The 16507-nt window shown below is 39.1% G+C and overlaps 1 protein-coding gene across 1 annotated transcript in view; it reads left to right on the top strand.

The window, feature by feature from the left end:
• Positions 1-12679, top strand: part of LOC101853290 (ATP synthase subunit gamma, mitochondrial) — a 15015-nt gene extending 2336 nt beyond the window's left edge. Inside the window, exons 2-7 of the mRNA XM_005113345.3 lie at positions 5217-5257; positions 6269-6400; positions 7145-7346; positions 7929-8072; positions 10798-11018; positions 12043-12679. Coding sequence (XP_005113402.1) covers positions 5217-5257; positions 6269-6400; positions 7145-7346; positions 7929-8072; positions 10798-11018; positions 12043-12143 — 841 coding nt within the window. The 3' untranslated portion in view covers positions 12144-12679. The remainder of the gene's footprint in view (positions 1-5216; positions 5258-6268; positions 6401-7144; positions 7347-7928; positions 8073-10797; positions 11019-12042) is intronic.
• Positions 12680-16507: the final 3828 nt, after the last annotated feature.

Raw genomic sequence — 16507 nt, 5'->3', positions numbered from 1 at the left:
GTCTAGCCGTCATTAAGTACGGCTAGCCTCTTCCATTCACTGAAATCATCTTCTCTGGGGAAACTTGTTAAAATCACTCGTTTTTTCCCCATAAAGGTAAAAAAGTAAGCCAGTTTTTTTTTTCTATATTGTGTGTGCCAACATTCTGTTTTAGTCATAAGTCATAATATGACATGCTGATTGAAAGTTTTTTTTATATAACATAGGCGTACATGTACTTTAAAACATGTATTTTCAAAACTTGTTTTCGCTTCATAGTCAGAGCCTAACACTGTTTAACTGCTTGACAGCAGTTTTTAGTTATTCATTCTTTTTTTTTTTTCAAACAAGTTCATAAGTTGTTTTCACTCCTCATTTAAAAAAAATACAAGTTCAAAATTTGTTTTTATTTACCACGATTTGTTTTTATTTTATCACTACACTGCCGGTAAACCACTCTGTTTGAATCTCAAATGATTAATGGCTACCTATTTGGTAATATTATTTACTGTTTATTATCGTGCCCTATTGTCAACAGTCATATTAATTCATGATTTTAATCCACTCAATAATCAATAAGAGCTAGTCATAAAGGCATATTGTTTAATTTAAAACTGTGATTTTTAGTGTATTTGATTAAAAACTGTGATTTTTAGTGTATTTGATTAAAAACTGTGATTTTTTGTGATTTTGTTTTGGTGTGATTTTACTGTGATTTACTTAAGTTTTCATTCATGATTTAAAAATTTTCCGATAACTCTATACTTTTGTGGAGAGCATCAATAAATATTATTGTTATTTATATTCGAGCTTTTGCCAAAAGGTGGGGGTGTTTGCATGAGGACTTTTTTAATCAACCACTACTCATGGTAAAATATGTTTTCTTCTGAAAACTTTATGCATATGGCAAGGAAATAAGTTGGTCAAGCTGCATGAGCAAGTGGATTGATGTGTGCATCTTATATCTCTACATAGAAAGATAATAGTACTAAAAATAGGGCATTTTTTACTCATCCTGAGTGCACACGTAATTGTATGTTAAATACAGAATATTGTTAATCTTAAACTATCAAACAGTAGTGCATTCAAACATTGAAAATAGTTTGTATACACCATCATAACAGCGTGTGTCCATTAAAAGGGTTTTATTTTTTTATATTAATGATGTTATTGCTGAGTAAAATTTATAAGTTCGTTCATAACTCGTGTCATAATTACATCATCAGACTTTCCAAGGTCTAGAAAACCTAAATCGTTAAACATATCATCCCGGGAAATGACCGGTATTAAATATTGGTTTGACATTGATCCATCAGAAGGGTAATTTTCCGCTCCATCGCATGGTTTTGCTTAAATATGACTTTGATTGAGATAATCCAGGTTTGTCATAATGATGTTATGAACAAACACTTCATGATATTTCTGCAAAATATCATGTGAGGGACTTCCCACTGTTTCACAACATCCTTTTACATGGTGGAATGAACATGGAAGAGTATCGTGCTGATGACTCAAAAGAGAAGCGAAGGAGAGGCAAAAATATGCTTGTCATAATGGATTGTCATCATGTTATGAACGTGACAGTGTGTCATAATGGTTATGAACGAAACCTTATTCCATGTAATTTACAGTTGTTTTGGGATGTATTTTTAATTTTAACCCAACTTGAGGATGTATCAGACCTTGCTTATATTCTGATATTTTGATTTTTATGATAAGTGTATGGGTCTGGATTTTAATTAGTATTTTACTTTTGTAGTAATGGTTATGAACGAACTACATATTGTACTCTGAGGGCTTTACAGAGTTGATAAACATTAAAAACATGTACACAGATACATATTATGAGGAAACTTTCATTTAATATGAAATTTTAAAGTAAATGACAGGTCAAAATATTAATTTTTAGGTCAAAACTGAAGTTTGTCATAATAGTTATGAACGAACAATTAAAGGTATTCTAAGGGTTTTTCAGTGATTAAACTTTGAATTCTTCCAACATATAACCTTATTTTGAGGAGAGTCTCATAAATTAAAACAATTTTATGTGAATGACAGAACAATAAGTTAATTTTTTGGGCCCAAAGTAAAATTTGTCATAATAGTTATGAACGAAACAGTGTGTCATAACTGTTATGAACGAAACCTAATTCCATGTAATTTACAGTTGTTTTGGGATGTATTTTTAATTTTAACCCAACTAAAGGACAGAATAGACCTTGCATACATTCTGATATTTTGATTTTTATCATAAGTGTATGGGTGTGGATTTTAATTAGTATTATACTTTTGTAGTAATGGTTATGAACGAACTATTTATAGTCCATTTTATATATTTTGAGGGCTTTTCAGTGTTAACAAACTTTAAAAACATGTACAGAGATACATATTATGAGGAGAGTTTCATTTAATAAAAGTTTTAAAAAATGAATGACAGATCAAAATGAGTAAATTTTTAGGTCAAAATTGAAGTTTGTCATAATTGTTATGAACGAACCATTTTAAAGGTATTCTAAGGGTTTTTCAGGAAATATAAACTTGGAATTCTCCCTACATAGAGGAATCTATCATTTTAAGGAAAGCCTCATAAATGAAAACCGTTTTATGTGAAAGACAGAACAATATAAGTAAATTTTAGAGGCCAAAAGTAAAATTTGTCATAATAGTTATGAACGAAACAGTGTGTCATAATGGTTATGAACGAACTTTAAATTTATGCATAATATGCCCTAAGACCAGTCTGCGTTTAAAAATAGCTGTTTAATGGTCTTTCATTTATCACTTGACTATAATTAGTCAATTGAGTGTTATTTTAGACAATTCTAGTAGATGAAACTTGATATAATTGATAGTATTTTGGTCACTTATTGTTCGTTCATAACTATTATGACACAAAAAAGTAATTTTATCAAAAATTAATAAAGATTTTTATAAATTGTCAATTCTATGTAGTTTTGGAAGTTATTTGCTATGTCTCAAAATATAACATCAGCCTAGCTGAAGAAAGGAACTTTGAGTATTCATAAATTTGTGTCATCATTGTTATGAACGAACTTTTTGCTATTTCCGTCATTCAAGTCAGAATTACACCAAGACCCTTGCATATACAGCTTTGGCAGTTACTGAGTCTGAAAGAGCAATCATTAGGCTATATAATATGGGTGATTAAAGAATTATTACATAAAGTTGATTTTGGACCTCATTTGTCACACCCAGGTATCCCACCTTTTGGCAAATGCTCATTAACGTTGTGATGCACGATCTGGTAACCAACTTTAATCAACAAAATAATCACCTATAATTTTTGCCTTGGTGCCCTAGCAAATTGCCTCGGTGCCCTCTGATTTTTGGGCCCCACCGAGACAATTTTTGCCTGCCCTCCTGAATACATTATAATTCAAGCCCTGTGACAATCATGAGCCAGATGAATAGAATGTGGTAAACTTTTACTCTCACTCCTGCACATAGATGAACTGCTTTTGACGTGGTTCAAACAGGCTTCTTTTTGGCTGCAGATTTTATAGCCATTAAAGCTGTTCTTGTAAATCATTTTCAAGAAAATTTGAGACCTAAAATTGCGAAGATGAAAAATAGGGGGGCATTTGTTTTTACCTCATGTGGGCATGTTCCCCTGAAACCCAAGAATGGTCCAAAGTGCAACAATTAATCGACTACAAAGTTAGGCTAAGCGTAATAGTAATAGATCTATGGTATGAATGATCAAGTCCAATCAGATTTTTAAAATCTATTTGGACTCGGGTCCAAAATTTTTAAAATTTATTTGGACTCGGTTTCTAAGTGAGTTACATGGGTGTAAGGAGGTTACATAACTGTCGTCGGGGGATTTTATGTAAAACCAGAAGTAGAACTAGATTTCCTTACTAGGAGTGTGTAACTGTGTCAAAAGTCAAAAGACTGCACTCTCCTCATTGCCCAATGGCAGTGTTTACGTAAACGGTAACCGACAACTCAGGGTCGACATACACGGTAACCAGCCCTGGGCAACACTACCAGTTAACAGCATCAGATTACTTCTACCACGGCACCCCACCACCATTTGTCTTTCAACATGTAAAGAGTTTCATTCTGTTGTGTTATAATGTTTTGCTGTATTTAGTTTTTAGAAATATATAAAAATACATCACACAAAATCGACGACCATGGCCTCTTCCCAATACCTCTTCCCCCAGCAAGCAGAGAGTGCGTGATCGCTACGCACATTCTCATTTGACAATGACAATGACAGTCTTTATTCATCTCGCAGGGAGAAATACGTTTTGGTTCGTTAACAATGGCAGTAGACGTTCTAGAAGTTAGACTTAAAGACTTAAGTTAGACATATTAAAATTTGCTCCCGGCAAGGTCCCTCAGCTCAGCTTGGTTGTTCTGTTCCATATAGTTAATTGTGCAGGGAGGGCCAGTGGCCAGTTTAGATAGATCGAGTAACGGGATATTAAAGCTCACGTCTCGATTTTTATTATAATCGAACAAATTTTTCAGAAAGGCAGGAAATATTCAGGAACAAGGGTCGGAAGTCAGAAGAGATGTCATGCTGGACTTGATTCAGAGTCCGACATAATTTTTGTTTTCAGACTCGAATCGGAATAGTCACTTTGATGTTAAAAACTTTGACTCTGTGACATTAAAATTAACATTCCTGTACGGATGGATACAACTGAACAAGAAAAGGGCTCTCTCTATACACAATACTTTAGCATGAGACAGGAGTGAAGGTGAAAAAATAGCTTTAGAATTTTCTAATGATGGCTTAAATACAGACCTAGGCATAGACGTAGTGCAGTAGCAGTAGTTTAAATCGAGATTTGTGTAGATTCTTCAGTCAAGGTGTGTTCAGATTCTTTTAGTTTGAATGAACTCACTAACTGCCAGATGTTGAAATGTCATGTTTACCCCGGCTGCTGGAATTTCAAGGGCTTTTTAGAACATTCTTTGTCAGTACGGTTCAAAAGAAGCTTATAATTTTCATTATTTGTCATTTTTAATTTTGTGTTTTATTGAGATGAAAACAGATCAACGGCAGTTTGGTAGAAAGTAGGGACCAACACATTCTACCCTCTGTACCTGGGCCTTTCTATCACCTGGCTTTCCTGATCTTTAAAAAAACTGTCAATATTTCCAGACGACATATTTCATGAGTTCTCATAGTACGTAGAGAAGTAAGAATGAGGAATTTTAAAGATATTTATTCAATATGCTTCTTTTTTTTTAAATTTCAGTGGCCAAATACAGGTTCGTGGCATGGCCACGTTGAAAGAAAGTAAGTATCGGAGCATGTTCTTTGTGTATTTGAGAAGAATATTTGAGTGTAACTCAATAGTAATTGAATAATTGTCATAGAATTGTAATGTTTTCAAATTCTGATGTGCTTTCCCCTGTCATCTGACTTTGAATCAAAGATATTTTTGATAAGTGTGAGAGTATGTCCTGTTTTACTAATACATGTGAGGTAGCGTGGTGATATCAGGCGCTCGTCAAAATAATGAAAGTCAAGAAAATGGCTTTTTTCGGCAGGTTAGGGAAGTTTTTTTTAGAATTTTTTGTTTTTTGACTCAACACCTTTCATGCTCATTAAAGAACACTTTCCTGTGTGGATTTCACTGAAAAACGTTGATTAAAAGCTCAAAAAATGTAAATTTCTGTTTGCACTGACTCTCAAGCTAAGGAAATAACTAATCTTTGGCGGCCATTTCCTCGCTAATTCTACCTTTGAAACCAGGTGACCCCACCTTCTTCAATCTCAAATATCTTGAATTCTATTCAAGATAGATGTGTATTTTATTTCCCCCATAGCAAGACAACTGAACAATGTTACTGTTGTTACAAGCTTTAAGATGATACCAATAACTCCACCCAAAAATTGACGAGAGCCTGATTCCACCGTGGCGTGACACATATATTTGCCTTGTAAGCAATGCAGAGTTATAAAGCTTTATAAGTTATATTTGTTCAATAAACTTTAAGTTAGATTTGGTGGATTTAAGATTTTTGCAGACAGACGACTTTGTTCCCACAAATCAAATGGGTACTTTTTGAAAGCTCTGAATGGTTTGGGTGTTTTTTCCTAAAAAATAGCTCTCTTTTTAGATTTTAAAACTCAATTGTGTTGAAAGTCTCATGTTAAAACCTGAGGTTTTAAATGATAAAGCAATTGCCCCTAAAACAGTTCTGGTGTATTTTTAGTTCATTGACAGCTTTGTCCAAGAAATATCTTACTATGAAATGTCAGAATAGAAAAACGTTTCTCTGACTGGCACTTTTCTGTCCACAGTTCGTATTCGGTTGAAGTCGGTGACCAACATTCAGAAAATCACAAAATCCATGAAGATGGTGTCAGCTGCCAAGTATGCCAGGGCTGAGAGAGAGCTGAAGCCAGCGCGCTCCTATGGAGTCGGAGCAAAGGGTACGTTTGTCTGGATAATGTTGTGCATTTTGTGCGAGTCCATAGCTCTGCCGTTATAATAATTGTGAAACTATTGGAATAATACAGTCGAAATTGTCCAATGGTAGATGGCTTTGACAGTGTCATTGTAATAGAGAAGAAAAAAACTGCCAGAGAGATGTGGGAAATGGCTGTTGGTACAGGTGATTGTCTTGGGTAGGTTGACTTCCTAGCAGGTGCGACTGTCTCACTTGTGTCATTATAGTCAAAAAGCTTGTGCTGCATGGCAACTTGCTGGACTGGACAGGTCCTACAGATGTGAATTCTATGATGAGACGAAGCCTTCAGTTATAATGGTGCTTTTTTTTTTCTATTTCGGGAATACACATTTTGAAAATGAAGTGGGTAAAGTTTCATGGGAGAATGCTTTTTAGAACGTCCTGGATTTTAGTTCAAAACATTCATATTAAAAATTATCTTTGCCACGTGCAAATACCATTCACATGAATGTCTTGTTTTCATAATTCATTATAATGGGATGTGTAATTGTAAAATAATTTCTTTGGTGGGTGGTTGGCGGGTGCTCTGGTATGGTTTGCTTCTTCTTTTCTATGAAACATCTGTCATCCTTATCTCCCCATCTTTTTATGTCTGTTACTCTCTTGTAACACTTCTAATCTTCTGGCACTCTTATGACCTTATGCAGTTGCGAGCACCAGAAAAGCTCTTCTAAAACTAAAAAAACTTTTGTTGTTGTTCCATTAGCTTTCTACGAGAAAGCAGAAATAGCACAGGACAAGGCCAAGCCGAACCACCTAGTGGTGGCCATGTCATCTGACCGCGGTCTGTGCGGCGGCATCCACTCGTCGGTGGTCAAGTACATCAAGGCCATGGTGGAGGAGGAGGGTTCCGGCGGAGAGACCAAGGTCATCGTGGTGGGAGACAAGGCCAAGGCCATCCTACAGAGGTAAGCTGATGCCGTCACAGCTGAGCATGTTTAGTTTTACAATAGACCTTCTCAATCTGAGACTGGGTGGTTGTTGGGTGCTCTGTTGAGGTTTGCCATTTCTTTCCAATCAAACGTCTATTGTCTTTATCTCTCCTCCTTCTTTTTCTCTGTATCTTACTTCTGAGTAAGGCCCCTAATCTTCCGCAGTTATGTCACTTATTTGTATTGCAAGAGCTGTAAAACTCATACAAAAAATAAAAAAAACCCCAAATTTCCTCACTGGGATCAGTTGGGTGTAATTCATGAATTTACTAATTTATAAATTTTTTTTTTTTTAGTCAGTTTTTGTTTTCCCTGTGTTTTGTCTCTTCCAGTTTGACAGAACTGGTATCCTGTATTGGTGGGTGGTTGGTGGGTGCTCTGGTGTGGCATGCTCCTTCTTTCCTATCAAACACCTATCTTCTTTATCTCTCCTCCTTCATATTTGTGTTTGTTACTCTCTTGTAACACTAATCCACGGTACTTCTATGACCTTATTGTGTTGCCAGTGCCGTAAAACTCTCAATAAGACTAAACTAAATACGTGTTGCCTGTCCCCAGAACCATGTCGGAGAACATTCTGTTCAGCTTCAGCGACTACGGCAAGAGGCCGCCCATCTTCAGCGACGCCGCCCTGGTGGCCAACACAATCCTGAACACTGACTACAAGTACGACCGATCCACGCTCATCTTCAACACCTTCAAGTGAGTGAACGGCGGGCGGAGATAGACCGTGTGTGTCTGTGTGTCATGTCAGACGGAGATAGACCGTGTGTGTCATGTCAGACTGAGATAGACCGTGTGTGTCCTTGTCATGTCAGACGGAGATAAACCGTGTGTGTCATGTCAGATTGAGATAGACCGTATGTGTCCTTGTGTCATGTCAGACTGAGATAGACCGTGTGTGTCATGTCAGATGGAGATAGACCGTGTGTGTCATGTCAGACAGAGATAGACCGTGTGTGTCTGTGTGTCATGTCAGACGGAGATAGACCGTGTGTGTCATGTCAGACTGAGATAGACCGTGTGTGTCCTTGTCATGTCAGACGGAGATAAACCGTGTGTGTCATGTCAGATTGAGATAGACCGTATGTGTCCTTGTGTCATGTCAGACTGAGATAGACCGTGTGTGTCATGTCAGATGGAGATAGACCGTGTGTGTCATGTCAGACAGAGATAGACCGTGTGTGTCATGTCAGACTGAGATGGACCGTGTGTGTCATGTCAGACGGAGATACAGTGTGTGGGACTTTGTCTTGTCAAACTGATGTCTGATTGTTTTGTGCGAGTGGTTGCTCTATGGTGTGGTTTGCGCCTCCTTTCTTATCGAGCATTTATCGTCCCTATTTAGAATGACACGGTTAGCTTGAACTCGTAGGGATCGGCCTCGGTAGTTCGAGAGATCGGTAGTTTGAGGGATATCTTACAAAGATAAAGAAGAAGGAAAAAACCGTGGGACCACAGACACAGTTCGACGGGTGCGTGGTTTGGAGTCTTGTGTGTTTGACCTGTGTGTGTTCTAGTGCGTATATTCCTACAGTTCTTTGTACTGAGAGCACTAGTCAGGAGTACCACTCCTTATGTTCAGCACTTGTGTGTTTGACCTGTGTGTGTTCTAGTGCCTATATTCCTACAGTTCTTTGTACTGAGAGCACTAGTGAGGAGTACCACTCCTTATTGTCAGTACTTGTGGGAAGTTTTTGTGCTAATAAAATGTTTATCTCTTTATCTCCGGCAAGTCGCTCCCAGCGGCTGGCGGTCGGGACCACTGTATCGGTGAGTCGCTGACAGCGGCTCTGGCACATTCCTTTACCACGACTTCCACTTCAAATTACTTTATTTCGGCAATTGCCTAAAACAGGTCTCTTATACCGGAGTTCATTCATTAGATGAAGAACTATTGAAATAGGTTCGCTACTTTTGATTTGATGACCCTTTTATTATTTTAAATTTCAGTTACGTTTTTGTCATTTGTAGTTTTAGTACCAAAAAAGGGCCGCGGCCTAGTGGGTTTACCCCCTCGGAGATAAAGAGTTAATGGGCGGGGGGGTCTTGGACTGAATTGACTGAATATCAAAGTGTCAGCGGACAGCTTTGAGTGACTTGAGTGTCCAGTTACTGGTTCCAATGTTGGAGAAGATACTTGTAACAAAAAGTAGGTACCGCAAACTGGCCGTGCGCCCCCGTGGCGCACTGTCACGGAGACCAAAACCCACATTTTTATCCTCCTAAAACACTGTGTGATCATGCATACGCACAGACACTTGATATATCAGAAGAAAGAGGAGCTTTTCCTCTTTTTAGTGGTATTGTTTATTTGAATCAACGATTCTTTTGAAAGCAAAATCTTGCGGGATAAAAGACAACACTATCAAGGTTTTCACCGCAGCGGCCACACATTTCGTGTATTGATTTTTTGAGTGACCTCGGTTAAACAGGAACGGGGAGTGTATGGTATTAAATACTGCAATCTGATTCATCGATATTTCAAGATGAGAAAACACTCTTTCCGGTGATATATTTCTAAAGACTGTCCTTAAAAAATTAATAGAAGAGATTTGCGTGTGAAAACTTTCGGTGCTGTTTTTTTTGTGGAACCAGTGATCGGACTGACTACGGAAATATATCGGCAGAAAGCTCATTCATTCCTCTTCAAGAATAACACAGCAATTATACGCAAATAAATACCAGACGCTACCCGTCGGCTCTAAGGCAGGGCGCCATCGCCCCGGTTTCGTATAAATTCTCTCTCCTTCCCTTCAGCGCGGCCCGGCGCGCAGCCGATAAGCCGGTGGTCGCGAGTGGTGATTTTAACCTCCCCTTGTATTTCTTGCCGTTGTGGCCAAAAAGCCATGTTTACGTCAATACATTTCCATCTTCTGCTTATTTGATAGCCCTGAAAAAAATTGAGCTTGTTCTCTATGTGCATGGGTGTGTGTCTACAAGATTTTGTGAACGTCCGTTCAAATTGAAGAATGTTGTGACAGCTCAAAGTGGAGACATTTCGCAATTTTAAAAATATAGCATTTTTCTGCAACTTCAGATGTTCATAACTTTGTGAAAAATGAAGCTATATATGTATAAATTTGGTATCAAAATGCTCAGAATGATAAATTCTATAAGGTAGTGCAGTTAACTATGAAATCAGAGGACTTTGCAATTTGCATTTGTGGTACCTACAAAAAGAAAAGTGATCACATGACACTGTCACTGCAGCTTCTCTTGTCGTGAAATGGCCGGCGCACAGGACCAAATGAGGTGGCGTGTTCTTCCACTCTGTGCTCCTCCTACCCCACTAGCAGTGTGTGTGTGTGTGTGTGTCTTGTCTGTCTGTCCCCAGGAGTGTGATCTCGTAAGTGTGCGTCTGTCTGTCTGTTCCCAGGAGTGTGATCTCATAAGTGTGTGCATCTGTCTGTTTGTCTGTCCCCAGGAGTGTGATCTCGTACAACACCACAGAGCTGCCCCTGTTCTCGTCGGAGGCCATCGAGGCAGCGGAGAAGTTCAACTTGTACGACAGCCTGGACGAGGACGTGCTGCGCTGCTACAACGAGTTCTCCCTGGCCAGCCTCGTGCTCTTCGCCATGAAGGAGGGCGCCTGCAGCGAGCAGAGCTCACGGATGACGGCCATGGATGCCGCCAGCAAGAACGCCGGTAAGGAGATTTCCGCTGCGCTGATTTTCCTGGTTGTGCTAGGTCTAGGTGTGCTTCTAGAGTTCGACCCGACAGACGACATAGGTCTAGGTGTGCTTCTGGAGTTCGACCCGACAGACGACATAGGTCTAGGTGTGCTTCTAGAGTTACACCCGACAGACGACATAGGTCTAGGTGTGCTTCTAGAGTTACACCCGACGGACGACATAAATATAACAAAAAAAGAAAGATATCTTTAGAAGTAGATCCTGCAGTAAGAGCAAGACCTGTGAGTAGATGTAGGTGGCAGTTTGGAACTCTATAGAACTTTGTATCGAAAGATAAATTCTTGCTTTTATTGATGTGACTGCAATTTGTTACTAAATATATGACATTGTATTGTTGCATTGACTGAAGTGACTACAATCAGTGACTACTGTATGACATTGTTGCATTGACTGAAGTGACTACAATCAGTGACTACTGTATGACATTGTTGCATTGACTGAGGTGACTACAATCAGTGACTACTGTATGACATTGTTGCATTGACTGAGGTGACTACAATCAGTGACTACTGTATGACATTGTTGCATTGACTGAGGTGACTACAATCAGTGACTACTGTATGACATTGTTGCATTGACTGAGGTGACTACAATCAGTGACTACTGTATGACATTGTTGCATTGACTGAGGTGACTACAATCAGTGACTACTGTATGACATTGTTGCATTGACTGAGGTGACTACAATCAGTGACTACTGTATGACATTGTTGCGTTGACTGAGGTGATTACAATCAGTGACTACTGTATGACATTGTTGCATTGACTGAGGTGACTACAATCAGTGACTACTGTATGACATTGTTGCATTGACTGAGGTGACTACAATCAGTGACTACTGTATGACATTGTTGCATTGACTGAGGTGACTACAATCAGTGACTACTGTATGACATTGTTGCATTGACTGAGGTGACTACTGTATGACATTGTTGCGTTGACTGAGGTGACTACCGTTTGTTCCCCTCTCCCCCCAGGTGAGATGATCGACAAGCTGACCTTGACCTTCAACAGGACCCGTCAAGCCGTCATCACCAGGGAGCTGATTGAGATCATTTCTGGAGCGGCCGCTCTTTAACTTTTCGCTCACTGTCTTAGTAATCTTGTGTCAATGAAGGAGGATTTATTCATGAGGTCGTCGTCATGTCACGCACTTCTCATCTGATTCAGGTGTTTTGTTTGGATACAATAGTGATAATCCTTCCGCCACAGCCACCCATTTTGTACGGGCAGGGTGCGATAGTGATAGATTCTAATTATACATGTGAGTGGATTGCTTCGAGATGTTTTCCTGCCGGTTGTAAGTTTGTGGAATTTTGTTTGGTTCTGTTGTGTGTTACAGGCTCAGAACTGTACACACGCGTGGTCTATTGTGTGTTACACGCTCAGAACTGTACACACACGTGGTCTATTGTGTGTTACACGCTCAGAACTGTACACACACGTGGTCTATTGTGTGTGACACGCTCAGAACTGTACACACACCTGGTCTACTGTGTGTTGTGACACGCTCTGAAGTGGATCGACACACGTAATGTTTGTGGATATTTGATCCAAGAAAATGTAAACATGGTGAGTCTGACGGAAATAAATAAAGTGATCTTCTCTGGATTATTTGGTCTTTGGCTGCTTTTTGTTTAGTTTGTCATCATTGCAGAGTCTGTCTAAATACCTGACGGTGCAGAGAGTGAGTGAGTCAGTTAGAGAGAGAGAGAGTGAGTTAGTCGGTCATTGAAAATTATGTCACCTGGTTTCGGAGGTAAAATTAGCAAGAAAATGGCCGCCAAAGTTATTTCCTTGGCTGGAGAGTCCGTGGAAACTGAACTCTTACGTCCTTTCTGATCTATGTTGTCAGTAACTCTCTTGTAACATCTCTGTTGTGTTTGGTACTGTCTTGTAACATCTCTGTTGTGTTTGTTACTGTCTTGTAACATCTCTGTTGTGTTTGTAACTCTCTTGTAACATCTCTGTTGTGTTTGTTACTGTCTTGTAACATCTCTGTTGTGTTTGTTACTCTCTTGTAACATCTCTGTTGTGTTTGTTACTCTCTTGTAACATCTCTGTTGTGTTTGTTACTCTCTTGTAACATCTCTGTTGTGTTTGGTACTCTCTTGTAACATCTCTGTTAGGTTTGGTACTCTCTTATGATCTTGTAACATCTCTGTTTGTTACTCTCTTGTAACATATCTGTTTGTTACTCTCTTGAAACATCTCTGTTGTGTTTGTTACTTTCATGTAACATTTCTGTTTGTTACTCTCTTGTAACATCTCTGTTTGTTACTCTCTTGTAACATCTCTGTTATTTTTGTTACTCTCTTGTAACATTTCTGTTGTTTTTGTTACTCTCTTGTAACATCTCTGTTTGTTACTCTCTTGTAACATCTCTGTTATTTTTGTTACTTTCTTGTAACAGCTCCATCATTGTGTTTGTTACCACTGACTGTAGTGTCTTCAGGCCATTCTCAAAGAGGGGACATACTATACATACATAAAGAGGGGACATACTATACATACATAAAGAGGGGACATACTATACATACATAAAGAGGGGACATACTATACATACATAAAGAGGGGACATTTCTCGTTCAAGCACAGTAGAATTGTAAATGAGCTGATTCATCATGTCACGCTCATAACTGTGCCTGAACTGCAACAGGGAACTGCTGTTTTTTCTTTCCTGATCCTTACTATTGTCATTTTCCTCTACTTCTTTTGTGTCCGAAGGAAACTTTTTGTTCAAATGTATTGTCTAGATCTAGAGAATGATCAGTTGGAAGATGCCACGGCACGAGAACGCGAGAAGGGCCGAGATGAAAACAATAAATTTGTGCTAAAACTAAACATTAAAATCAAGAATAATTGGAAGTGGTGTCCCGAGGTTGTGACATGCAACATTCAGGCGTGAAAATTGAGGAAAATAGATCACGGAGAAAGGAAAAATGCAAGACTTTCTCTGCAGGATATTGCCTGTGGCAAAATTCTTAAAAAATACAGAGTGTTGGACACATTCAGGAGAGATTTTGGTTTGGTTTTTGGTTTTAGTAAGTGTTTTACAGCACTTGCGACACAACAAGGTCATATAATATAAGTGCCGAATGGAGAGATTTGAATGTTAGGCCAAGGAGAATAAGGGCAAAGAGCAAGACGGGTCCACAAATTCCCGAAACTACCAAAAAGACCATTAAGGACTTTTCTTTCTTTCCATCACATGCACACTCACACGTAAGCTTACAATCACATGCATATATGTAATATAAATGAGCAGCAATATAAACAATAATAATCCTAAGCTAGACACACACTCAATGACAATGTTATTCTGATGCATTCTCTAAGGTGGTAAGTCTACTTACATCTACAATACATCTACAATACATCTACAATACATCCACAATACATCCACAATACATCTACAATACATCTACAATACATCTACAATACATCTACAATACATGTCTGGCAACAATACATGCCCTAACTGTCCACAAGAAGCTGTCTAATCATGGCTTCCGTCAGACGAGGACAAAGACATTGTCTTACCTTCTGTGGCAGACTGAGAGAACAAAGGGCGATAACAATGTAGAGAAGATTGTTCCCTTTGTGAACAGAAAGCAACACGTAAGCCTGTCCCCGTGGTTTTATGTACCCCAATAATTTAGCAAAGTGTGATCATTTTTTGCATAATTTCTGATTATTTTCCTTTATCATTCTTTGTTAAAATTAACGGAATCGCATGATTTCACATTTTTTGGCTCAGTTTGCATAGTTTTAGAATTATTTTTGAATGAAACCGCGGGGACAGGTAAGCAAGTTGAATGATCGCCTGGAAACTTGAGATGGAACAATTGCACAAATTTAAAACTCACCACTTCAATATATATGACTCATCAGTTCAATATGACTCACCACTTCAATATGACTCACCACTTCAATATGACTCATCAGTTCAATTCTTACAGCAACAAACAGCCATCTTGAAGCAGAATCGACATGAGTGTGAGTCATTTTGTGAGTTATTGGCGGAATGTGAGAGCCATGAAGGCTTGGGAGAAGTGTCTGGTTATGAAAGAAACATAATTAGTGTAACAAGGCCAGTTGACAGAAGATCTGATAATTTCATTCCAAAAGACATCATAAAAGTAAAAGTATCCCCCCCCCACCCCACCCCATAAGAAGTTGTTTCCTGCACAGGTGTGGGCAGAAGGTGATTGTCTGCATGTATAGATACAGGTTAATTACTGTCTTTAAGACATACGGGGGCGATTGATTCGTGGATTAGTTCTACACACAGATTGTGATTTGACCCCAGTCAACTGAAGACACGATTGAGTTCTCCATAGTTAACTCTGACCTTTCCATTCCCACAGTCCATTCAGTTGACAGAAGCACATGAGAGAAGTTTTACATGGTCGAGGTCATGTGACAGTCATGTGATTGACTAACGCCAGATCTTACACGTCATTGACTAAAGCCAGATCTTACATGTCATTGACTAACACCAGATCTTACATGTCATTAACTAACGCCAAATCTTATATGTCATTGACTAACGCCAGATCATACATGTCATTGACTAACGCCAGATCTTACATGTCATTGACTAACGCCAGATCTTACATGTCATCGACTAACGCCATATCTTACATGGCATTGACTAACGCCAGATCTTACATGTCATTGACTAACGCCAGATCTTACATGGCATTGACTAACGCCAGATCTTACATGTCATTGACTAACGCCAGATCTTACATGTCATTGACTAACGCCAGATCTTACATGGCATTGACTAACGCCAGATCTTACATGTCATTGACTAACGCCAGATCTTACATGGCATTGGCTAAAGCCAGATCTTACATGTCATTGACTAACGCCAGATCTTACATGGCATTGGCTAAAGCCAGATCTCACATGGGGTTGTGGTTACTGTTTGCATTGTCCAGTGTTTTAAAGACTACAGTTTCCTCAGTGTACCCGGATGTTCCAAATTTGAAAGAAAAGTTCCCGCAGAATCGGCTCCTTCAGTGCAGGGGTGGGATGAATACGACGTCACAGTCGAAAGATCCAGATACTGGACAAAGAGTCTCCCTTCGGGGTTCAAGCTCCAGTCTCCTAGGCGTGGTAGCAAAGTTTTTGACCGCTCCACCAAAGAGGCTGATTCATGGTGAACGTGATGATGACACTCACAGAGGCTGGTCATGGTGAACGTGATGATGACACTCACAGAGGCTGGTTCATGGTGAACGTGATGATGACATTCACAGAGGCTGGTTCATGGTGAACGTGAAGATGACACTCACAGAGGCTGGTTCATGGTGAACGTGATGATGACACTCACAGAGGCTGGTTCATGGTGAACGTGATGATGACACTTACTCGAGGCGTGCTGATGATGAGCGCTCATGTGACCTGATCTGTCCCCGTCGCTTTATGCAA

Source organism: Aplysia californica, unplaced genomic scaffold, assembly GCF_000002075.1.
Source record: "Aplysia californica isolate F4 #8 unplaced genomic scaffold, AplCal3.0 scaffold02022, whole genome shotgun sequence".
Lineage (NCBI taxonomy): Eukaryota > Metazoa > Mollusca > Gastropoda > Aplysiida > Aplysiidae > Aplysia > Aplysia californica.
This window is presented reverse-complemented; position numbering and strand designations above follow the sequence as displayed.